The 25,159-nt window shown below is 55.0% G+C and overlaps 1 protein-coding gene across 1 annotated transcript; it reads right to left on the bottom strand.

Annotated features, from left to right (window-relative positions):
* Positions 1-6,026: 6,026 nt before the first annotated feature.
* On the bottom strand, positions 6,027-20,959 carry MDFI (MyoD family inhibitor). The gene is made up of 5 exons (XM_029069363.1): positions 20,882-20,959; positions 20,696-20,788; positions 10,297-10,530; positions 7,433-7,672; positions 6,027-6,723 (listed from the first exon to the last, which is right to left on the bottom strand). Exons 2-5 carry the CDS (start codon positions 20,775-20,777, stop codon positions 6,464-6,466), a joined length of 816 nt encoding a protein of 271 aa, XP_028925196.1. The 5' UTR covers positions 20,778-20,788; positions 20,882-20,959; the 3' UTR covers positions 6,027-6,463.
* Positions 20,960-25,159: the final 4,200 nt, after the last annotated feature.

Here is a 25,159-nt window from a genome sequence, read left to right as displayed (position 1 = left end):
ACACAGCAGGCTAGTGGCGGAGAGGGGATTAGAACCCATGTCCTCTGACTCCCAAACGTGTGCTCTTGCCACGTTGCTTCACATACTTGTCCCCTTTTCTGCTTGCCACCCCTCCCCTGGTCCTTCCTTCTCCCCCTCACGCCCCCAGCCCCATCCTCGGTCCCTGGGGTCTCAGGGACCCTCTGGTGCGAGGGAGGGACCCGGGGTGAGGGTAGGGGAGCTGGGTCGGTATGTCTTCCCACCAGGTGTTCCCCCACCCCTCACCTCTCCCTGAGAAAACAGGGAGGGGGATTTTTCTCTGAGTCACATGGATCGGGTCCTCCACACCCCCCACCTCCTACCCGGCCTTCCACTGTACCAACCCAGTCCCTTCTCCCTCTTCGTCTCCCTCACAGCTGCCAACCCCACCTTGGTGTTGTGCAGGGGACTAATGAGCTCTTAATTGACATATAATTAGCCACTACGCACTCTGTGCTAATTGGTAATTAAGAAAACCCTCCCCTCCTTAACTAAACGGCTGAGCTGAGGGGCAGGTAGGGGGTATCATTAATAGCCCCTCCCCCCACCCCCCTTTCTGGGCCAGCCTCCTCCTGTGGCGAAGAGGCTTAACCCCTTGTTCACTAGGCTGAACAAGTAATGGCTATTAACCCTTTATGCCCAGTGGCCAGGCCCAGGACATCCAATCAGACCCATCCCTGCCCTCTCCTCCAGGTTTCTCCCCTTCCTACTCCTCTCTGTGGCAAAGTCCTCCGCCTTGGCTGGGTTGCCGTGAGGGATGTGGGAGACAAAGTGGAGAGGTAAAATGGGGGAGGGCCCAGCTGGGCATAGGAGGCAAAGTTAGTGTATTTGATGAGTTAGAGGCCAGTTAGAGCTCTCCAATTCCTAACTGGGGGCTTAGAGAGGGCTTAGAAAAGTTGGACTAAATCCCCAGTCCCAGCCTGCTCAACCAGGGACATTGTCTGCCCAACCTCTCATCCATTTCCTGGTCGTTTTCATCATCATCAAGTTCTTCCAGGGCACTCTCCCCTGGCCCTACCTTGGGGGGCTGTGGGTGGGTGATGATGATAATAATTATGGTACTTGTTAAACACTTACTATGTGCTAAGAACTGTTCTAAGCCCTGGGGGTGATACAAGTTAATCAGGTTGGGCACAGACCCTGTCCCACAAAGACCTCAAATAGCAGCGTGGCTCAGTGGAAAGAGCCCGGGCTTGGGAGTCAGAGGTTGTGAGTTCTAATCCCGGAGCTGCCACTTGCCAGCTGTGTCCCTTCATTTCTCTGTGCCTCAGTTACCTCATCTGTAAAATGGGGATTAAAACTGTGAGCCCCACGTGGGACAACCTGATCACCTTGTATCTCCCAGCACTTAGAACAGTGCTTTGCACATAGTAAACGCTTAAATACCACCATTCATTTATTTTATTTTTAATCCCCATCTTACAAATGAGGTAACTGAGGCACAGAGAAGTTAACTGACTTGCCTAAATTCACACAGCAGACATGTGGTGAAGCCAGGATTAGAACCTTGGTCAGAGGACTCCCAGGCCCTTGCTCTATCCATTAGGCCACACTGCTTCCAACTAAGCCATGCTCTCAGGAAGAGCAGCTATGAGTAATGTACATGGGGGTCCGAGCACCCAAAATAACATGCAACTTAGACCCTTGTAATAATGTTGGTATTTGTTAAGCGCTTACTATGTGCAGAGCACTGTTCTAAGCGCTGGGGTAGACACAGGGGAATCAGGTTGTCTTGTACCCTTGTACCCACTGCAGTATGTCTCTTACCCGATCCACAATCTCCCGGAGGCCCCAGGCCTTGTGTGGCCTCTGCTCGGACTTCCCCAGGATGGTTAGGGCCATCAGTGGCCGCCTCTCAAAAGCCAGTTGATGTTTCCTCTCCTAATAATAAAGTTTGTATTTGTTAAGCGCTTACTATGTGCAGAGCACTGTTCTAAGCACTGGGATAGATACAGGGTAATCAGATTGTCCCACATGGGGCTCACAGTAAATCCCCATTTTACAGATGAGGTAACTGAGGCCTAGAGAAGTGAAGTGACTTGCCCACAGTCACACAGGTGACAAGTGGCAGAGCTGGGATTCGAACCCATGTCCTCTGACTCCCAAGCCCGGGCTCTTTCCACTGAGCCACGCTGCTTCCACCCTTCTGTGTTGCCCTGACTTGTTCCCTTTATTCATTCCCCCTCCAGCCCCACAGCACCTGTCCATATCTGTAATATATTCCTATTAATGTCTCTCTCCCTCTTTAGACTGTAGTCTTGTTGTGGACAGGGAATGTGTCTGTTATATTCTACCTTCCCAAATGCTTAGTACAGTGCTCTGCACACCATAAGCGCTCAATAAATACGATTGAATGACTGATACCCCACCCCCCAACCCCCAGCCAGTCCTGACAGAGTCAGGGTGAAGTGGGGCAGCTGAAGGAGGGGACCGGGACCAGGTAAGAGCTCTACTTGTTTAGGGATGAGATTGGCACCTTCAGTCCCATCTGGAAGTCATCGCCAGCTGTGCTCTAAGTGTTCCAGATGTCGGGAGGCTGGGGAAGGCGGGGACAGGAGGCAGGCACTTGTGCTTGGCCCACAGCACTTGGAAGGGAGACGGATCGGATTGCAGAGGAACCGAAACTAAGCCCGAGGTAGAGGAACCTCTTTGCACCTTAGGGTTGAAGCTGCCCCCCTCCTCCCCGCTCAGTGTGGGAGCTCCATAGCTCCTAAAGATCTGGGCCCCCACCTTCAGGCTCAACAGGAGGCTCCCCACCACAGAAGTTGAGTCCAGTGTCTCTTTTGGAGTTCGGTAGCCTAGATGGGGCATGAGGGGAGAGAAAGGGAGCAGAAGTCCTGACCAGCGGGCAGGTGAGTGTGGCCTTCTGGCCTGAGGGCAGGATGAGGTGACCGGTTAGACTTCCGAGAGGGAGGGCATCCTGGGGCCAAAGGCGAGGGTGTTGGCAGGGTGCCCACTGTCCAGAGTAGTAGTAAGAATATTTATTAAGAGCTAATTGTGTGCAAAGCACTGTACTAAGCACTGGGAAGAATAGAGAGCTCGATATTAGACAAAGGCCCTAACCCTCAAAGGGTTCACAATCTAGTATTACAGTGGGGAGAGGGGCTGGCGATAGACACATAACGAGTCATGAAACAATAAAACACTAAAACAGCATAAGACAAGGACAAATACACAAATAAAAACAAAAAGCAGTAGGGTGCTATGGCTAGAGAAGCAGAGATTTGGGCTCTGCGTGGTTTAGCGTCCATAGACACAGAGATTACCTCTACTACGTCAGCTGCCCCAGGCCTACCCATTTTCATAGATCACATGGTGGCCTCAGGCAGCTACCTGGAGGTTCAGGCACCATATTAATCCCAAGTAAGAGCTCCTCCTTCTCTTCTCCCTCCCCCCATCTCAACCTGGCTCCTGGCCTAATCTTGAGCCACACAGCACAAATCGGGTTCCTTTTTTCTAACAGGGACCGGCACCTTCTTCCTTCCTCCTGTGGTGACTGCTCTCTTTGGCTTTCCCAGGACAGACAGAGGTTCTGATAGTTTGGCCCCAAAGTGGTCCGGAGGCTGGGCTCACATTGCCCATCCCTGCCTGGCCAGGCTGGGCCAGGACCTATTTCTGGCACTGGGAAGGCTGGACCCCGAGCCCTAGCCCTGCTCCCCAGTATGTCAAAAGGGGCTGAGGACTATGTTCCTCCCTCATTCTGGTCCCCCTTCCTTTCTGGGGTGTGTGTGGGGGGTCTCTCTTCCCACCAAAGGGTCAGTGGGAAGGACATAGGCCTGGACTCTTCTGCCTCACTCCAGGCTCCAGAGAAAGAAGTGATTTCCCTGTCTCTGCCCCACTGTCTACTTTGCCTTTGCCTGAGAGGATCATATGGGCCAGGGGGCTGCCCGGTCCCTGTTTGTGCACCCCAAAGGGATCTCGTGATTCCATCTCTTATCCAGCAATCGCCCTGCACAGATCAAAGCCTTCAGGGAATACCCGGTTATGTGAGTTTGGCCACTCGATGGCAGCAAACCCCCCGGGCAGGAGGAGCCCTCATCTCTTGGCCCAGGCCCCACTGGCTCCCAGACTCCCGTGGCCACTCGTCGGCTCGGGTTTTTTTCACCAGACAGTCCGTCTTTTCAGCTGGTCTGGCCTCTGTCCCGCCCGGATTTGGCACCGGACGCCTTTATGTCCGGTATTTTTATTTTAAGCGTCCAGCCTTCCTCTGTCTCCAAGTTCTGCAGTTCGGGACGGCCGCCCGGACCCGAAAAGGGAACCCAGCGCCTCTGGAACAAGGTCTTGGTGGCTGGGGAGGGCTCGTGCCCCAAATCCCGGGTGGTCTCGGCCGAACTTTCGCATAAATGTCACTTAGGATGTCTAAACACGTGCTGTCCTGCATCTGTCCAGCATCCGTGAGACCCGGTGAGTGACAGGCCTACCCCTTGCCCCCTCTGCACCTCCCACCCAGAATGTCTTTCCTGTTTCTCCTCTCCAAGCCCCATCCCTGCCCTTCTACCAAGCTCTCTGGAAAGCTTACCTCCCCACCAGAGGATACTACCCGACTTCTGCACTCCAGACACCACTCGGCAGTTTCGGATTCCACTGTCAAGTCGGGGTTCATGGGCGTTGCACTCATTTGGGTTCTTCTCCAGCAATGTTTCACATTCTTAACTGGCTGGTTCGGATTCCACTGTCAAATCGGGGTTCATGGGCGTTGCACTCATTTGGGTTCTTCTCCAGCAACGTTTCACATTCTTAACTGGTTGGAGGTCTGCCTAGCCCATCTGCCCCTGTAACACCAGCAGCTCCGGAGGGCAGAGGCATTCCTTTATCCTGGAATTCCCACAAGGCCCAGGACAGAAAAGAGGGAAAAAGACAGGAGGGGGGAGGGGATTGGGACCAAAATAGGCAGTTTAGTTGACACTTTGTGCTGCTCTCTGGCCTAAGAAGGAGGTGTCATGGGGAGAGGAAGATCTAGGGTCTGGGGATGGTTGAGAGCAGCAGGAAGACCAAGCTTCAGCATAGCCTAGTGGAAAGAGCAAAATCCTCGGTGTCTAATCTGGGTTCTAATCCCGGGCCTTCTGTGTGACCATGGGCAAGTCACTTACCTTCTCTGGGCCTCAGAGTTGTCATCTGTAAAATGGGGATTAGCTACATGTTCTCCCTTCCCCCACCACCTATAGACTGTGAGCCTCATATGGAACAGAGACCGAATCTGACCTGATTTTCTCTTGTTTACCCAGCGCTTGAATCAGAAATGACTTGAAGGCATTTGATAATAATAATAATACCCAGCACTTAGTATAGTACATACCCAGTGCTCAGTGCCCAATTATTGTTATCCCCAGGTGGTGGGCATACGGAAGGCCTAAAGGCCAGGGCCAAGCCTAGAGGTCCCCTGGAGATAGGGCAGAGGAAGCCAGGTTGAATCCACCATGACCCAGGTGGGTCTTGGGGCTGGAACAGATTCCCTTGGCTGCATTACCCATAAGTTTGGGAGGAATCTGAGGAGAGAGTGGGAATGAATTCACCGATTAAAAATGAACTCATCTGGGGATGAATCTCCAATCCAAGAGTTAACTCCTACTTGAGGACCAAGGGGCCTGTGCTCTGCCATCTGCTTGGCCGCTCCGCCAAGGGGCTGAGGGAACTTTTGGGTGCGGGGTTACGGTCTGAGGTGCCGTGGGGCAGCACTGAGGGTCCAAATCAACAGGATCTTCCCTCCAGCCCCACTGCTCCAGAGGGCCCGTGCCTGTCAAGCTTCCACACCTGGCCAAAGACCAGGAGGCTGGAGAGACACCGGGCAGTGCGAGAGGCCCCAGTAGGAGGAGGTGCCAGGCCGGCGAGGCATGCCAAGCCCTGGCCCAGCTCCTCGGGGCTATGGGAGCACAGCCGGGAGCACTGCTGAGGATGAGGGGGTGGGTCCCAGAGATCTTTATTTAGAGCAATCAGAAGGGCAGCTCCATCCCCACCCACCTCCACCCCAGCCCATTCCCACCCCACCTCCTCGCCCATCCCCACCCCATGCTGCCCCTCTCCCACTCAGCCTTCCCATACCCTAGGGGTCCACTCACTCCTCTCTCCTTGTCAGCCCCCAGGACAGGCCCCAAGATGGTTGGGGGGGGCTGGACAAAAGCCTTGCCCTCTCCAGGGCAGCAAGCAGAGAGGTGGGCTAGTGAAGGACTTCACATCTATTTGGCCTCTGGCCAGTTGCACTACTGGGTTGCTGGAGCTAGGCCCCTTTGCCTTGGCCCCCCACAACGGGCATTCACAGTGTCCTAGAGCCAAACCTGGCCCACCTCCGCCCTCCCACTCCAGGAGTATTAGGCGGGGGTTCTGGATGGGCTGCGGTCACTCTGCTGGGCCAGCCATCCCCATTGTTGGTTCCAGGCTGACCCTGCCCGGGGCCTGCACCTTGCTCCTGCTCAGGCCTGGCTGCTGGAGGTCCCTCGGGCCGGGGACCTCAGGAAGAGAAGCACAGCCCGCAGCACTCCATGCAGATCTCCAGGCAGTCGGCCGACTCGCAGCAGGCGTCGACGATGCCGCAGTCCATATCGCAGGGCAGGTCGCAGTCGACGCACTCTCCGGAGCCGCAGCAGCAGCAGCAGCAAATGCACGAGTCCTCGGAGCTGCAGGAGCCGCAGGTGACGCAGTCCAGCAGGATGTTGCAGAGGGCCAGGAACTCGCAGAACAGGCAGGTCAGGACGCAGTGGACGCAGCAGTCTGGAGTCGAGGAGGTAGAGGAGAAAGTCCCAGAGCAGAAGGGTGAAATGGGGAGAAGTGGGGTGCGAGAGGTGGGAGGGAGGGAGAAAGAGCTGGGGAAGAGCTCTGAGGGGGTGAGAGGTGAGCCAGGAAGGACATGCTATTCCTGGCACCCCCTTCCCTGGGAACCTTGGGCCCAGCTCCCACCTCTTCCCTGGAAAAATTTGGCTCAGCACCCCCAGAACTTTGGACCCAGGCCCCACTTCCCCAGGAACCAACCAGCTTCCCCAGAAGGGACAGATGGTCACAGAATGGGGTGGGCAGCTGGTCCTGCTCCTGCTAGCCGGGGAGCCCCGCATCTGGGAAACAGGCAGTGGCCGGAGGGAAATCAAGCTGCGGGTAGGTGAACCTGGACAGCAGAGCAGAAACTCTGCTCCAAGGCTCGGCCTGTTGTTGGCCAGGGATTGTCTCTATCTGTTGCCTAATTGTACATTCCAAGTGCTTAGTACAGTGCTCTGCACACAGTAAACGCTCAATAAATACGACTGAATGAATGAACTGTTGGGGGAAGAGGGAGGGGTGGGAAGCGAGAGCAGGAGGGGTGGTGGGAGTGGTGGGAGGGGTGACAGCAGGAAGGATGGTGGGAAGAGGGAGGGGCGAGAGCAGGGGGAGGAATCTGGGCCGGGTTGGGGGTCAGGGGATGGGGTCTGAGATCGAAGAGGCTCAGTACCTTCCTGGGCCTCGATGGGGATCTGGGAGGTGGCAGGCTTGGTGCCGGTCTTGCGCTTCCTGCCTCCGTGGGCCGGGAGGGAGGTGGGTGTCGGCGGCTTCCTGGGGGTCCGGGAACCTCCGAAGGCTCCGTTCCCTGAGCGACTGGTCCCGGCTAGATTCGGGGAGCCGCCGGTGCCGTTGTGCAGCAGCGGGATGCAGCCAGGGGGTCCCCGGGTCGGGGAGAGACCCTGCGGCTGACCTGGAGGGAGATCGAGAGGCAGGTGGTCTTGGGGTCGAGGCCCAGACCAGCGGGCGTCGGAGGGCCCTCGACTCTGGGCTTGGGTTATTCCGCCGGTGGGAGGGGGGGTGGGAGGCAGGCCTAGCTCCTCCTTCCGCACCAGAACCCCCCAGCTCCGGCCCCTGGTTCTTGGGCAGTGAAATGGTTAATGGGTCTTCCCGCCCACTGCCGGCCGCCACGGCAGCCTCGCTCTCCCCTCCCAGGATGGGCAAGTGATTGGAAACATCTGTTGAGAGATGCGCTTCCGCTCCCCACCGCCTCTCCCTCTCCTCCCTCTCTCCTTCTCTTCCTTCTCCCTCAGGATCCTGGAGTTCAAGCAGTTGTATCGACTGAGCACTTACTGGCTTCCCAGAACTGTACTAAACGCTTGGGAGAGTACAATACAACAATAAACAGACACATTCCCTGTCCACAATGAGCTTACAATCTAGAGGGGACTGACTGTCTCTTCGAGCTACCTTTCAAAGTCACCTTTCACAGTCACCCGGGGCTACCTTCAAACCACCCCAAAATGGGCTATCAATAATAATAATAACAACAATGATAATAATGATAACCACGGTATCTGTTAAGCATGTGCCAAGCATTCATTCATTGTCATATTCGAGCGCTTATAACAGCACTGTTCTAAGTGCTGGGGGTAGATAGAAGAAGCAGCATGGCATAATGAATAGAGCCCGGGCTTGGGAGTCAGAAGATCATGAGTTCTAGTCCTGGCTCCGCCACTTGTCTGCTAGGTGACCTTGGGCCAGTCACTTCACTTCTCTGGGCCTCAGGTCCCTCATCTGTAAAATGGGAACCGAGACCATGAGCCCCATGTGGGACAGGGGTTCCCTTTCTGCCTGGGCTTGCCCTGGATTTCCTTCTGCTCCTGGCTGGAGTCTGCTGGGTGTATGCTCCTCTCCAGCGGTGCTTGCAATTTCAGGGGTGTGGGGACCCAGCCTGTGGTTCCTGAGAGAGAGTGGTCTACTGAGCCAGGGAAGGGAGGAGGTGCAGAGGACCAGCCCTGAGCAAGGGGGTTGCAGGGAAGGGAGGATAGGGCATGGGGAATGAAGGCCTGCCCATCGAGGGTCCCGACCTTCAAAAATTCCTCTGGGGTGTTAAGATCCCAGCCCCACAGAATTGGGTTAGGGGCTGGAGGTCAGGGTCAGGACTGGCGGGAGGGAGGAGGTCAGGGTCAGGTCTGGGGGAAGAGGGAGGTCAGATCCTGAGGGTGAAGGATTTGGGGCAGGGATTGAGGGGGTGAGGGGCTGGAGCTGGGGATCAGTTCCTCACAGTGAAAGGCCCTCTAGGTAAGTGGGATGATGCAGCAGGGCCCCTGGGGACCCCTCAGGCTTGCCCTGCTCTGCCCCTGCTGGGTAAATCTGGAGGGAAGAGAGGGAGAGCAAGGAGCTAGAAGCCCTGGTTGGGATGGGGGGCAGGGAAGGGGTCAGAGAGATGGAGTCACCAGGCAATATTGCAGCTGGGCACAAAAACCTCTGCTTGGCAGTGGACACTGGGTTTCCCACCCTGCCCCAAGGTCCATGAGGGCCTGTGCCCTCTCCTTCTTGAATTACAAGAGGGCTTTGCATCGCTGATCCCAGCCGGCTGACCCAGCTCCAGATGCAGGTAAAGGCCTCCCTGAGAGTCCCAGCGTGGCCTAGAGGACCTGCCGGGCCAGAGCTGTTCCAGGAAGCAGTCCCAGGTGGAGCCCAGGGGTCCTTGGGCTGGGGGCCAAAGGATGGTCGCACCGCTCAAGTCTTCCTGCCACTACTGGGGCATACCTCCCCCTGCAGTTTCAGTTTCCGACCCTCCGTCCTTCTGCCGCTGGCAGGTCTCTGGGCTCAGGGTGAGAGGGAGCAGGGGATGGGGTTTGGCCTCTCTCTAGGCTGGAGAAATGCCATCACGGTCAAGCTCGCTGCCCAGTTCCTGGCACCAGGCTTGGCGGGTGGCCCTTCTCCGTCCTGGCCCCTGAGCAGGCCGTCTGTCTGCCTGGATCGTCTCCTGGGCGGGCCCGGGTAGGCGTGGCTCTGCACCCACCCCAGCTCCAGCCCCTCGAAGGGGAAAGGTACTGCTGCTGGCTGAGCCAGCCCATTTCTGACTGGGGGACTAGGGAAGGGGGGGCGGTAGTCCTACTACTTTGTCAGCAGGATGGCCCTGGGGTGTGGTCAGGAGGGTCTGAAAGAGTTTCTACAGTCAGCTTCTATGGAGTGGGGCAGGTAATAATGTTGGTATTTGTTAAGCGCTTACTATGTGCAGAGCACTGTTCTAAGCGCTGGGGTAGACACAGGGGAATCAGGTTGTCCCACGTGGGGCTCACAGTCTTAATCCCCATTTTACAGATGAGGGAACTGAGGCACAGAGAAGTTAAGTGACTTGCCCACAGTCACACAGCTGACAAGTGGCAGAGCTGGGATTCGAACTCATGAGCCCTGACTCCCAAGCCCGTGCTCTTTCTACTGCGCCACGCAGGTGTATGGGAGGGGAGAAAGGGCAGTGACCTGAGAATCCCACAGGAGTAGCTGGCCCTTGTTGACCATCCCATCTCTCCCCACTCACCTCCCTGCCTCTTTCTCCTCCCTTCTTGCCCCTCCCTCCAGACTCACATGTCACAGCTTGAGGGAGACCGATGAGGTCAGTGCTGCTCAAGGCCTGCAGAGATGCTGGTCCACTGACTTGGGGCATGGAGGGTGCTGCCGTCTCCTCCTCCTCCTCCTCCACCTCCTCCTCCTCCTCCTCTCTGGTCCTGCTGGGGTGGACCGGATGGTGGGTGTGATCCTGTGAAGACACTGCTACCTCTGGCTGGGGCAGGCTGGGAGAGCTTGTGACCGCCTCCTGAGCTGAAATTGGAGTTGACACTCTCAGTCCCATTCCCTTTGGGTCTTGTGACCCCGCCTGGCACCCTCCCCTGCCCACCCCCAGGACAGGCAGGGCCCAAATCCAGTGGGGAGGATGAGTACCGGCAAACAGTACCTAAAGCCAAAGGATGGAGGCCAGGGGAGGAAGAAGGGAAAGAGCCGGAGGGAGACACAGACTGGGAAAGAGACATGGAGCGAGAGAGAAGAGAAAGAGAGCCAGAGACAGGAAGAGGGAAATGCAGAGGGAGCGGAGGAGAGAGAGAAAGAGAGAACTTGCTCGACACCTATAATTACTGTGACTAATCTGAGGCTGGGCCCAAGACTGGCGGAAGGGGAGATACAGAGAGACAGAGACAGATTCTTCCAACCTCTCTTTACCATAGGGGGCAGGGTGTACTTCGAAGCAGCACAGAGTAGACTGGAGACCAGAAGGCAGGGTGGGGAGGCGGGTGGGGAGAAGGGATGGGAGAGGGGAAAGGTGAGCGTTTTGCCCAGTATCTGCCTGAAATGAGGACAGCTGAATGGAGGGGGTAAGAGAGAGAGATGCCATGAACTGGGGAGGGGCTGGAACTCAGCAGGGGCTGCAGTTGGGGGTGGGAGAGCGGGCTGACTTGGAAGGTGAAATTAAGTCCCCCAAGATCACTCATTGGCTCTTGGCCAGAGCTATGGGCTGGGGCAGAGACCTGGAGCCTAAGGGATGGAAAGAGGGATTGAGAAGCAATGTGGTTTAATGGAAAGAGAAGGGGACTGGGAGACAGAGGACCTGGGTTCTAATCCCATTTCTGTCACTTGTCTGCTGTGTGACCTTGGGTAAGTCACTTCACTTTTCTGTGCCTCAGTTCCCTCATCTGTCAAATGAGGATTAAGACTGTGAGTCTTATGTGGGACAGGGACTGTGTCCAACCCGATTATCTTGCATCTATTTAGTACGATACTTGGCATATGGTAAGTGCTTAAATACCACAATTATTCTTCATTATTAGTGTTTATTAAGCACTTACTGTGTGCAAAGCATTGAACTAACAACTGCGATGGGAGCCCTGGCAAACAGAGGCACAAAGCAGAAAAAAGGGAGAGATAGAAGGGCAGAGCCAGGAGATGGGAACTTGGAGCCGCGAATGGCCTGTTGACCATACACAGACACACACACAGGCACACAGTCACATATTCACATATTCATGCAGCAGCACACAAATATACACAAACCACAGACCCATCTACACCCAAGCCTACAGACATAGAGAAAGACTCCCCCAGACCCACAAGCCACAGACACACTCACAGAAAGAGGCAGGCATCCAAGACAGACGGGCCAGTTTTTGCCGGCAGCTCCAAGTGCAAGGAGGGAGAAAAACAGGCAATCAGAGGGGCCGTGGTGGGAGCGGAGCAGACGGCTGGTCTCGCTGGAGACTTCCGGCGGGGACGTCCGACAGCCAGACTCTGTGCCCTCACGGGCTGACCTGGGCGAGGACAAGCTCAGAGCCCCGGCGGAGTGCCCGGGAATCTGGCAGGGTGGACTCCAGGAGCCCTGCCCATCCCTCCTGCCTGGGCTCAGGTGAGAGCAGGCCTGGGCGGGCTCACACTTGCCCAGCCGGGTACACTGAGGGAGCTGGGTGGGGGAGTCCACAAGTTTGGGGCTGGGGAGTGGGCTGAAGAGTGATGCCATCAGAGCTGATCTCATCTCATAGGGCTCATTCATTCATTTATTCACTCGTACAACTGTATTTATTGAGTGCTTACTGAGTGCAGAGCACTGTACTAAGCACTTGGGAGAGTACAATAGAACAATAAAAAGACACACTTCTTGCCCACAATGAGCTTAAAGTCTGGAGGTGGACACAGACATTAATAGAAATAAATTTCAGATAGGTACATAAGTGCTGTGGTGCTGGGAGGGAGATGAATAAAGGGAGCAAGACAGGGAGTGGGAGAAGAGAAAAGGAGGGCTTAGGGAAGGAGTCTTGGAGGAGGTGTGTCTTCAATAAGGCTCTGAAGGTGGGGGACAGTAATTGTTAGAGTAGAGGAGGGAAGGTGTTGCAGGACAGAGGTGGGCGAGGGATCAGCGGCAAGATCGAGGTACAGTAAGAAGGTGAGCCTTAGAAGAGCCAAGTGTGAATTCTGGGTTGTATTAGGAGAGTAGCAAGGTAAGGTAGGAGGGGGCAAGGTGATTGAGTGCTTTGAAGCCAGTGGTGAGGAGTTTTTGTTTGATGCGGGAGGTGGATGGATAGGCTCGAACCTCACCCCCATCATCTGAAAAACCTGTATCTCTCCCAGTGCTCAGTCCATTGATTGGCACATAATAAGTGCTGAACAAATACCACTGATGTCATTATTAGACTTGGGCTCATCTGAATCTCTCTGGCCCTCCCACCTCAAACTCTGGAACTCCCTCCTTGGGGCTCCTCACTGCCTCCCAGTTCTGGGCTCCTCAGGCTTCCTTCTTTCATCAAATAAGCCCCCAACCCCTAACAGCTGGGGGCCTTGCTCTCCATATTGCCGGTCTGTCCAGCTGGGCCCCAGGTTCCTCCCTGTGGAGAGGGGACATACTGGAGAATTGAGAACTGGCTGGATCACACCCACCCGCCCCCGCCTCTACCACCCCCACTCCTCCCGGTCAAGTTTTCTCAGCGTTAGACCTGACCCAGACTGCTCTTCCAGAGGCTGGAGACAGCTGCCCGACCTGTTCCCCACAGACAGTGGTCCTACTGGCCAAAAACCTCTTGGCTTCACTCCCCTGCCCTAGTAGTCCCCACACTTTCCCTCCTCCAGCTGCTCTCTCCGTCCCTGCCTCTCCTCCCAGGGCAGGATCCCATTACCTGGTCATGAATGCTGAGAGTAAACTGGGGCTGAGAGGGGGCAGGGCCCAAGCGAGCCAGGGATTGGGCTGGGAGGAACCCGGCTGGGGACTGAGGGGAGAGGCAGGAGAGCAGGCCAGGAGGAATCCAAATGACTTATTTACATTCAGTCTGAAATTAATGCAGGAAAAGAGTTTTCAGGTTCAGGAGCTCGGGGGAGGAGGGGGAAGGGAGAGGAAAGGGAAGGAACGGGAGGAGAGCAGAGGGCTTGGCACAGAAAAGTGCTAACAAGGTCTGAAGGTGTCCGCTCCCCCCAAAGATAAAACAGGCAGATGGGTGGACCTTTGATCTCAGGGGCTCCAATTTCTTATCTTAGAAAAATTCAGGGGGAGAGATATTGGGGAGAGAGACAGAGAGGAAAAGAGAGAGAGGGGGAAAGGATAGGAATGAATGTGATTATTCCCTTCTGGTTCAAAGAACTGGACATATCCAGCAGCATGAGAAGCAGCATGGCCTGGTGGATAGAGCACCCACCTGGGAGTCTGAAAGACCTGAGTTCTTATCCCAACTCTGCCACTTGTCTGCTGTGTGACCTTGGGCAAGCCACTTAACCTCTCTGTCTCTCAGTTACCTCATCAGTAAAATGGGGATTAAGGCTGTGAGCCCCACCTGGGATGGGGACCGTGCTGTGCCCAACCCGATTTGCTTGTATCCACCCCAGTGCTTAGTACAGTGCCTGGCACATAGTAAGTTCTTAACAAATAGCATAATTATTATTATTATTAGGGGCTAAGAAAAGTGAAAGGGAGGATGTCTTCCTTTGAAATGGGGGAAAGTGAGGTACCGAGAAGCCACGTGACTCACCCGAGGTCTGACAGCACATCTCCAGTCCATTTGAGGCAGGTACGTTGGGCCCTGAAGCTGAGTGCACTAGGCCCTGGCACTGCCTGACCGGCCAGCTGGATCACCTTCACTGGCTGAGTGCGGTTTTCACCCGCAAGAGTGAGACAGAACCCCGTCCTCCTGCCCTGCTCCCCAAACTCCTCATCGGTAGAACCAGCCAGATGGCTAGAAAGATCCATCCTAGGCCCTGCTCCTTCTACAAGGGATAGGAAACCTGGACTTGAAGTGGGGAGAGAGCAGAGGGTGGAACTAGAATCAGCTGATATGTGGACCCTTTGACCCTTCCAGAACTCCGCCCTTCTTCTCATCAATGCCCAGGCTCCTGACCCATCCTACCAAAGGTACTCAGGAATGTGAATAACTAGGTGCCAGGGGGTGGAGGTAGGAGTGGAGGGTAAGGAGGGGTGCAGGGAGACAGAAGCAGGGGAAGGGATGTACCAACCTACCAAGGTCTCTGCAGTGCACAGGGGGACTCTCACCCAGCCTGAGCAGTGCTGGGTCAGCTGGATCAGGTGATGGATCCAGAACTTGAGTGGGTGCTGAGCTCAGTCCCTAAGCCTGAGGGAATAAAGTGCCCACCTGTGGGCCAGAGGTCACGGGCCACATCTGGGTCATGGGGAGGAACCTACCCCTCCATTCCAGGCCAGGCTGGCAGAAGGCAGGGTGAAAGTGGGCACAATCATATGACCAGGTGTCCTGATTTATTTTGGACTGTCTCAATTGTCAAGGTTTTCTCCTGCCACCCAAAGAGCCTCTGTGGGGACCTATTGAAGTCCTGCTTTGGCCAGGGGTGAAGGGAGGGGACCCGGAAGCTGCCACAGCAGCCTGACAGTAGGGAGGAGCAGAGGTGAAGAAGGGGCTGCCCAACCTCCTCCTCTTTGGCAGTGGCAACAACCCCATCACCGCTGTGGCTGGACCGGCCCTTGCCTGGTTGTTCCATGGTGGCCGGGCCAGCAGGTTTCTGAGCCTCCTGGAAATGCTACAAAATCATCCAGAAAGTTTCTTGGGGTGGACAGACGTTTAGGGAGTCACCTATTTCCTTCTTTCACTCTCTTTGTCCCCCTCTGTCTCTGGCACACATGGTGTAGTGGATAAATCACGGGCCTGGGAGTCAGAAGGTCTTAGTTCTAATCCCAGCTCTGCCACTTGTCTGCTCTGTGACCTTGGCCAAGTCACTTCACTTCTCTGTGTCTTGGTTACCTCATCTGTAAAATGGGGATTGAGACTGTGAACCCCACGTGGGTCAGGGACACTGTATCCAGCCCGATTTGCTCCCCAGTACTGTACACCTATGTACAGTGCCTGGTACATAGTAAGCGCTTAACAAATACTGCAATTATTATTTTTACTTCACCTCCAGGAAGTCCCATCTCCATCCCACCTTGGGGGGACAGAAAAAGAGCAAAGTGACCTCATAACCCTAATTCCCAATGAAGAGAAGGAAGCCACCGCTGAGCCCTGAGCAGATCTGAGAGATTCACACTGACTCTTTGGCTGCCTTGGTGCAGGAGATAGAAGATATACCTGATATGTGTGTGTGTATGTGTTTGTGTGTAGGTGTGTGCACGCGCATGTGTGTTGGAGGGGTGGTCCATCCTCCTACTCTGATCCTTGCATACAGGGAGGACCCGGCAAGGACTCACATTTAGGCTACAGCCCAACAGGAAAAGGAGCAGGGCATTTAGGAAGGAGGGAAAGATCAGATGCCGAAAATCAATTTGGGTAAATCTGACTACTAGGCTAAGGGAGGCTCCTTGGGAAAGCGCTGGTTGGGCAATGTCTTCTCCACCTCCCTCTCTTCGGGCCCATGTCTCGCTGAAAGCACCCAAGAGAACTGGCTGCTTCTCAAGGAAACAATAGGAAGAAGGCAAGGAAATATTTTCCCTCTGCAGGAGGATGATGACAAGGGGAAGAAGAAACCGAGTTAATTAAAGAAGAAGCTGCGTGAAGAACTGAGCCACCAAGAGAATGTTGCCAGAAGAGGAAGCTAGGCCAGATGAATGAGGACTAGCTGGAGAGCCCCGAATGAACTGGGGGTAGCGGGAAGAAGCGACATGGGGGATAGGGAAAGGAACCAAAGTGACTGCGCTGCCAAAGAGAACTGGCACAGGAAGCTTGGAAGAGATTGGGGTCAGCGAGAAATGCGACTGTGGGTAAACTTGGCTTTGCCAACTTCCCTGTGAGGATCCTTGTCCCCCAGGCCCCTTGCCACTCAGCCCCTGAATTTCCCTGGCTCCACTTGGTTGGATCACTCCCAAGCCACTCCCCACCAACTTCCTCCCAATCCTAAAATGTCCTCTCCTTGGTCCTTCTGTCATTAAATTTGATTGACTAGATATTCCTAACCTGTGCACAGGAGTTTCTGAACACCAGCCAACATCCTGGCCATGTTAACATAGTTGCCTGGCTCAGAGAACTAAAATAGCAGGAACTTGTAGGAAGAAAATCAGAAAAGTCAAGGCAGAAAAATGAGATGCAAAAGAACGGAGGCATAAAAGGAAATAGAAAGCAATCTTTAAATACATCAAGCCCAAGAGGAAGCTATGGGAGAACCCTAACCTGTTATTAGATGGGGAGGGCAAGCTAGAAGCAGATGACATGAAAAGGGCAGAAGCTTTTAATACCTTGAAAGGCTCCATCCCTGCCAAAGCGTGTCTGGAGTCTGCAAAGTTGGAGCCATTCCTGAGTGTCCGGATAGGTTCCGGGCCAGCAGGGGCTGAGAGAAATTGTTCCCTTTTCCTCTCTTTCCTCTCCCTGGCCCACAGTCATGGGCACAGCCTGAAGACAGTCTTTTTCCTAAAAATGGGAGGCAGCATGGCCTAGTGGATAGAGCCTGGGCTTGGGAGGCTCTGCTAGTTGTCTGCTGTTTGACCTTGGGCCAGTCACTTCACTTCTCTGTGCCTCAGTTCCCTCATCTGTAAAACAGGGATTAAGAGTATGAGAGCTATGGGGGACATGGATTGTGTTCAACCTGATTAGTTTGTATCTACCCCAGAGCTTAGTACAGTGCCTGGCACATAGTAAGTGCTTAATAAACACCATTAAAAAAAAAAGCTGAAGAGGCACCCAACTGACCACCTGGTCCGAACCAGGACCGGCTAATGCCTTCAGGTGTCTGTGCCCATGCCTGGGCTCCAGAAATTTCCTCCACCAACCCCTGCACTCCTCTAAAAGAGGGAACATTACCACCGACCTCCTTCCTTGTCCGGGCACCCGTTTATGAGCAGAGATCCCCAAATCTTCAACACTCTGGGGTTGGGGGAGGGGATGGTGGTTCCTGGGTAAAGAGGCCCTAGGGAGTTTGATATTGGTGCCTCTGGGAGCACCACCAGCTCCCTACCATGGCAAGCACACAGCTGGCAGAGAGAGCTCCCCAGCAAGATGAGGACAGCCTCAAACCCTGGAAGGGACTGAGTTACTGTGACCGTCTAATTCCTATCTATTCTTATTCTTTTCCCAGAACTTGGTACAGTCCTCTGCACATAGAAAATGGTTAATAAATGTTTAAGCATTAAATGATAAGTATTACTCTAGTAGTAGCTTTCGGGGCCCCGCCGTACCCTGGAATTGTGCGGTCCTAAGGAGGGTCCTCAGAGGCCGAGTCCCTCTTCCCGCCCCCACCCCCAGAGACCTGTGGGTCCCCAGGGCCTCTGGGCTTGGGGCCTCTGGGCTTGGGGACAGTGTGCACTGGGCCGGTTGAGTCGGGAGGTTCTCCAGCGAGTGGGACCCAAGCCCGGTGACTCTGGGGAAATTCAATTAGAAATCAGAGCAGGAATGCGACGCTTCAGTGACCAGCGGCAAACCCGGCAATGCCAGGAAATCTGCTCCTCGTTTGGGAGCCAGGCCAGAGGGGAGAGTGGGCCGACATGAACCCATCCAGGGGGAAGGACTGGGGAGTGGACCGCCACCGCTCCTTCTGCTCCTGGAGCCCCTGGTCTTCTCTCACTGTGGGGCATGTGCTGAGACAAAGAAAGGGGGGGCAAGGAGAGAGCCTCTTTCCCTCCCCACTTCTCCCGGGGGCTGCAAGGTTCTTCAATCAACCAAAGTCCGAGTGTCCTGCGTGTCCTGCAACCTGAAGCTACTAGGATTTGGGGTCCAGCCCTCGGCCGGCCGGGCGGCCTTGGGCCTCCTGCGGTTGGAGTGGCCGGCCGGCTGGGGTGCCGAACGCTTGGTCAGGGGAGGTGCGGCGAGGCCCAGTATGAAAGCTGCATTGTCTGGGCTGGGGTTTGTGGGGGGGGTGCTCCACTCGCAGCCGGCGGGGGTACTGCCTTCCTCCGATTACACTTCAGGGCAAAACTCCTCCCCTACCTCTCCCCATACAGCGCCCCGCCTCCTGGGTCTTAGCAGAACTGGCTGGCAGCACAAAGAGGCGCCGGGCAGCAGGGGGTCTGCAGGGCTGAAAGGGCACAAAGGGAAAAAGAAGGCGAGCAACAAGTTTGGAGTAGAAGGGAGGGAAATAGGGGCAGAGAGGAAAGGGAAAATGGATAGGGAAAAAAAGATGATGAAAAGGGGCAGAGGAGAAGAGGATGTAGAAGGCAGAAGGAGGATGAAAAAGGGGAAAGTTCATAAAGGAGAAGAGAGAGGGGAGAGGGACCCCGAGGAGAAGTGACCAGAACAGAGCCTAGCGCCTCATTTTTTCTTGGAGTGGAGAGGCCGTCTCCTCAGCCACCGGTCCTGGGGCCAGAGACTTGACCAAAGGCGGAGCCAGGGAGAAAGACGTGGTTTCTACCTGGGTGCGGAGACCTGTAGCTTCAGAGTTGAATAGCTAACCAGCTGGCTACCTGGCTGACTCCCCAAAAAGGTGCCTGGCCTGAGAGGGCAGAGGTCTTGGGGGGCTGAAGGACGGGCCCTCCCTGAGTCTCACCAAGACGGCCCTAAGCAGCAGGGACTGTGTCTACCAACTCTACGGAACTGTACTTTTCCAAGCATTTAGTACAGTGCTCTGCATACAGTATACGCCCTCAGTAAGTACCTTTGATTGACAACTGATTGAACAGTGGATGAAGGAGGCAAGGACCCCAGTTGGGTGGCCATCTAGCCCATCTAGTCCATTCCCCTGCCTCCGGGCAGCCCAACCCGGCACCATTCCAGCCAGTTCCAGTTTGTTAGGGAGGGAGGCACTTTAGCCTCTTTCCGGTGGCTCATTCCAAAGCCTTCCACCTCATGGTTTATGTTTCTCTTAAGTCCATCATGTGCAGTTCCAGTCCACTTCCTCCTGTCCTGAAGGGAGATGGAGACTTGAAGACCCTAGAAAATTGCCCCATAACCATATCTGTCTCCCTCCCACTCCCCACACCATACAGACATGTAAACACACACTGGGGGCTCCTTACGGAATGCTGCCTGCCTGACTGACTTCAAGATGGTTGCCAAGCTAACTCTCCACCTTCCCTTCAGGGAGCTGCATGACCCCGGCCTTTCTCATTTCTCCTTAGTCCAGATCTCTATCTCTGAGGCTCTTGGCCAAGTCCTCCCTTGGATTTCACCATCCTTCTTTAGCTCAGACAATAGTGAGGACCTGGCCTCTTAGCACAGCTTCACAATGGGGAGGACCCCCCCCGCCACACACACACTCTGAGGAGGATATGGGTCTAGAAGCTTTTCAACAGTATCACACTACCGCAACCCGCAAGTGAGAAGCAACTTTCGGGACAGTGGGCCTGCTTGGAGAGAGGGGAGAAGGGAAAAGTCTCTTTTATAGGTCCTGTGTGACTACTGTCCAGCACCTTCCCAGGCTGACCTCGTCTCTGGGCGGTGCATTCTGAAGCCACCGTGACCTCTGCGGCCCTTGCCCTTTCCCCGGACCCATCGGAGCCCTGACTTAGAGGGACTCCGCTGCCCGCTGCTCTGGCCATTTGACGCAGGCACTGGTCACTATTCCTAGCAGCCACTGGGCAGCCACGGAGCTGGGCTATCCGGGGAGGGACCCTGCTGGCCTGTCTCTGGGAGCACGGTGAAGGATCCAGTGAGCACTGGAGGGAGGCTCGGGGAAAAGTAAGCTGGGTGCCCGGAGAGAAGCAAAAGACCGGAGAAGGAAACGGTGGGGAAAGGCAGAGGAGGAGCAAGGCAGAGGAACACTGACCCCTTTCCACCCTGTGCAGAGACAAGAGATTCATTCAGTCGTATTTATGGAGCCCTTACGGTGTGCAGAGCACTGTACTAAGCGCTTGGAAAGTACAATTCGGCACAGATAAGGACAATCCCTACCCAATGACGGGCTCACAGTCTAGAGATCGGTGAGCAGGGGCAGAAAGAGACGGAGAGAGACAGAGTTGGAGAGACTGGCCGCGGACACCGTCCGGAGACGCTGGCCCAAGTCCACCCCCGTTGGCCGATCTCCCCGGTTCCGAAGGAGAGGGGGCCAGTTCCCCTCCCGTCCCCACCGCAGACCACCCCCTCACCCCCCACCAGCTCGGCCTGAGCCGGATCGGCCCCCTCCCCTGGCCTACCTGGGGCAGGGGGCGGCTCCGGCTGGGGGTCTCCATGAGGGTCGTCGAGGGGGCGGGGAAGCGGGCCGCTCCCCTGGGACATCTGCCCGGGACCTGCGGGGGGCCAGAGCGAGGGTCGGCCGTAGTGGTGGGAAAGCCCCTGCTGGGGGTCGGCAGCCCCCCGCCCCCTCCCAGGACTGGACTTACTGTTCTGACCGCGGCTTCGGCCCGCTGCAGCCTCATCCCAGGGTCCGGGCCGGGGGTGGACAATCCCTCCTCCTCCTCCTGCGGCCCGGGGAAGGGCTCCCCTCCTCTCCCTCCCGCCCCCTCCCCTTTTGCACAGGTTTGGCCACCGCAGCTCCTCCCGCCCGGGCCGGACTGGCCGAGGAGCCTGGTCTCAGCCCCCTCCCCTGCCCTGGCCGCCGGTGCCCGGTCCGGACCGGTGCATCCCCCCTCTCCGAGCCCCCGCAAAGCCCCCGGGCCCGCACACACACACACACACACACACACACACACTCCCGCGCTCGGTCACCACTCACTCCGCCACCGTGTCTTGCAGGGGAGCTGGGACCCGGTCGGGGGGCGGGGGTGAAGCGGAGACCCTCCCCCTTCCCACTCCCCACCCCGCCTCCCAAATCTCCGCCGGAGTTGCCCGATAAAACCTCCTCTTCAATCAGCGGTATTTATCGAGCGCTTACTATGCGCAGAGCACTGTGCTGAGCGCTTCGGGGGTGGGGGGAAAGTACCCCAAATTGATGGACACGTTCCCGGCCCGTATCCTTAGAAACCAGATGATGTTCCCTCGGGAGCGGAGGTGAGATTTTGGAGGGATGTCGGCGGGGGCAATGAATGGGAGCTCGGGACCCCACAGGCAAATTCCAGGGGTCCACAGGCCCCCCCAGCCCCCAGTGATCTTTCACCCCGACCTCTTCCATCCCCCCACCCAACCTTAGGTGCTTCGGATCCGGCCCTGGACTCAGGGGCGGCTGCACCAGGGGTCCTTGGGGAGGAGAGGGACCCCGCCGTGGTCACCAAGGGGTCGCAAAGTGGGGGTCCGGGTCAGCCTCGACCACCCCCCTCTCCCCTCCCCTGCCTTCCTCCGGCCGCCTCTAGGGGGCAGAAGCCTCCTCCTCCTCCTCCCGCCCCCCGAAGCCCAGAACAAAGTACGCGCGTGAGACACTGCGCAGGCGCGTGAGGCTCCCTCCGCCCCTCCCTTCAGTCCAGTTCAGCGCGCCCGTGTGCGCATGTCCGTGGGTCACCTACCCTGAAGGCTTTACCCATCAATCAATCGGTGGGATAATAATAATAATGGTAATGGTGGTATGTGCCAAGCATTGTTCTAAACTCTAGGGGGGGATATCAGGTCATCAGGTTGTCCCCCGTGGGGGCTCCCAGTCTTCATCAAGCAGCGTGGCTCACTGGAAAGAGCACGGGCTCTGGAGTCAGAGGTCATGGGTTCGAACCCCGGCTCTGCCACTTGTCAGCTGGGTGACTTTGGGCAAGTCACTTAACTTCTCGGTGCCTCAGTTCCCTCATCTGTAAAATGGGGATGAAGACTGTGAGCCCCACGTGGGACAACCTGATTCCCCTATGTCTACCCCAGCGCTTAGAACAGTGCTCGGCACATAGTAAGCGCTTAACAAATACCAACATTATTATCCCCATTTTCCAGATGAGGGAACTGAGGCCCAGAGAAGTGAAGTGACTTGCCCAAAGTTACCCAGCTGGCAGAGGTGGGATTAGAACCCACGACCTCTGACTCCCAAGCCCGGGCTCTTTCCACTGAACCACGCTGGTATCTATTGAGCACTAATTCTGGGCACACTGCCCTTGAGAGGCAGCGTGGCCTAGTGGAAAGAGCAAGGGCCTGGAAGTCAGAGGACGTGGGTTCTAATCCTGCCTCTGCCCCTTTGGTTCATTTATTCAATCGTATTTATTAATAATAATAACTATGGTATTTGTTAAGCACTTACTATGTGCCAAGCAGTGTTCTAAGCAGCGTGGCTCAGTGGAAAGAGCACGGGCTTTGGAGTCAGAGGTCATGAGTTCAAATCCCAGCTCTGCCACTTCTCAACTGTGTGACTGTGGGCAAGTCACTTAACTTCTCTGTGCCTCAGTTACCTCCTCTGTAAAATGGGGATGAAGACTGTGAGCCCCACGTGGGACGACCTGATTCCCCTGTGTCTACCCCAGTGCTTAGAACAGTGCTCTGCACATAGTAAGCGCTTAACAAATACCAACATTATTATTATTGTTATTAAGCGCTGGGGTACATACAAGGTAATCAGGTTTCCCACATGGGGCTCACAGTCTTCATCCCCATTTTACAGATGAGGTACCTGAGTCACAGAGAAGTGAAGTGGTTTGCCCAAGGTCACATAGCAGACAAGTGGCGGAACCTGGATTAGAACCCATGACCGCTGACTCCCAAGCCCGGGCTCTATCCACTAAGCCACGCTGCCGCACTTACTGTGTGCAGAGCACTTTACTAAGGGCTTGGAAAATACAATTTGGCAACAAATAGTCAATCCCTACCCAACAAGGGGCTGACCTTGGGCAAGTCACATAATTTCTCTGTGCCTCAGTTACCTCATCTGTAAAATGGGGATTAAGAGCCTGAGCCCCATGTGGAACTGGGATTGTGCCTGACCTGATTCCCTTGTATCTAACCCAGTGCTTAGAACAGTGCTAGACATTGACAAATTGTACTTCCCAAACGCTTAGTACAGTGCTCTACACACAGTAAGCGCTCAATAAATATAATTGAATGAATAGTAACCACTTAAATACCACAAGCATTATTGTTAACACTTCAGTTGAATTAATAGGAGCACCGTGGACAAGTGTATAGAGCACAGCCCTGGGAGTCAGAGGACCTGCTGGGTCTTTGGTCAAGTTGTGTAACTTCTCTGGATCTCAGTTTCCTCATCTGTGAAATGGGGATTCAGTACCTGTTCTGCTTCCTACTTAGACTGTGAGCCTCCTTGGGACCGGTACTGTATGTAACTTGATTAACTTGTATCTACCCCAGCACTTAGAAGAGTGCTTGACACATAGTAAGCACTTAACAATTATTATTATTATTGTTGTTAACAGGACCATTGCCCTCAAAGAGCTTATAGTATGGCCGGGAAGACAGAAGTTCCCACCTTTTTCTCCTCCTCCCCGGTGCCTAATATGTGCACATCTAGACTGTAAGCTTGTTGTGGTCAGGGAATGTGCCTACCAGTTCTGTTGCATTGTGCTCTCCCAAGTGCTTAGCGCAGTGCTTTGCACACAGTAAGCGCCCAATAAATATGATTGATTGTAAGGTGGGGGAAACTCCCAAGGAGGGATTTTTGTGTGTCTTCTTCCACAATCAGACTGTCAACACCTCAAGGACAGAGAGTGTGACTGGACTTCTGCCCCTCCCCACAGCACACAAAGCAGTGTGTCTTCCCCACCAGAATGTCATCTACTGGAAGGCAGGATCTGAATCCTCTTCCTCTGTGCCTCCCCACAATGCCCAGTACAATCTGTTGCCTGAGTGTGTCTGTTCTGTCTCTCTCAACAGCCTGCCAGCCTCCCTAAAATAGGATGTCTCTTTCCGGTGACCCTCCCTCCAACAACCAGTACAATGTCTGTCTGGATCTGCCCCACCTCCACTATAGGAATGCTATTCTATCTTGTTATTTTTTCCCAGTTCAAGGGTAGGAGGGCGGCGGGGGGGGGGTGGGGGGGTGGGGAGAGAGTGTGTGTGTGTATATGAATGATTGTCCTGTCTCCTTCAGGCTATCACCCATTCAAGGGTAGGGCTGTATCTCATTTTTTGTTGTTGTTTTTAATGACATTTTTTAAGGGCTTACTATGTGCCAGGGACTGTACTAAGCCCTGGGGCAGATACAAGCTAATTAGGTTGGACACAGTGTCCCACATGGGGCTCACAGTCTCATTCTCCATTTTACAGATGAGGTAACTGAGGCACTGAGAAGTGAAGTGACTTGCCTAAGGTCACACAGCAGACAAGTGGCCCAACTGGGATTAGGACCCAGGTCTTTTCCCACACCTATGAATAATGGGCCAACAAGGCAACCCCTTGTCCTACTTTGAGTACCACAAACTGAGGTCACTTTTTTCCTATAAGAAGCAGCATGGCCTAGAGGATAGAGTACCGATCTGGGAGTCAGAAGGACCTGGGTTCTAATTCCAACTCCACCACTTGCATGCTGTGTGACCATAGGCAAGTCACTTCTCTGTGCCTCAGTTCCCTCATCTGTAAAGATGTTAAGACTGTGAGCCCCATGTGGGATAGGGATTGGGTCCAACCTGATTTGCTTGTATCCACCCCAGCCCTTAGTACAGTGCCTGGCATATAGTAAGCACTTAACAAATACTACAATTATTATTATTATTATTGTTAGGGCCCTCTGACTCCGCAGCCTGTGCCTTACCCATTAGACCACACTGCTTCTTATAGGAAGAAAACAACTTCATTTTGTGGTACTC

The sequence above is a fragment of the Ornithorhynchus anatinus genome, chromosome 7, assembly GCF_004115215.2.
Source record: "Ornithorhynchus anatinus isolate Pmale09 chromosome 7, mOrnAna1.pri.v4, whole genome shotgun sequence".
In the NCBI taxonomy this organism is placed as follows: Eukaryota; Metazoa; Chordata; class Mammalia; order Monotremata; family Ornithorhynchidae; genus Ornithorhynchus; species Ornithorhynchus anatinus.
The sequence above is the reverse complement of the archived record's forward strand: the minus strand, read 5'-3'. Positions and strand labels throughout refer to the sequence as shown.

Bases quoted from the DNA above. Each gene is read 5' to 3' on its own strand.
- MDFI (XM_029069363.1), bottom strand. From the start codon at position 20,777: ATGTCCCAGGGGAGCGGCCCGCTTCCCCGCCCCCTCGACGACCCTCAT. The intron at 10,531-20,695 runs GTAGGCCAGGGG...CTCCAATTTCAG, and splicing joins GGAGCCGCCCCCTGCCCCAG to CTCAGGAGGCGGTCACAAGC. The intron at 6,724-7,432 runs GTACTGAGCCTC...CCTCGACTCCAG, and splicing joins CCCCATCGAGGCCCAGGAAG to ACTGCTGCGTCCACTGCGTC.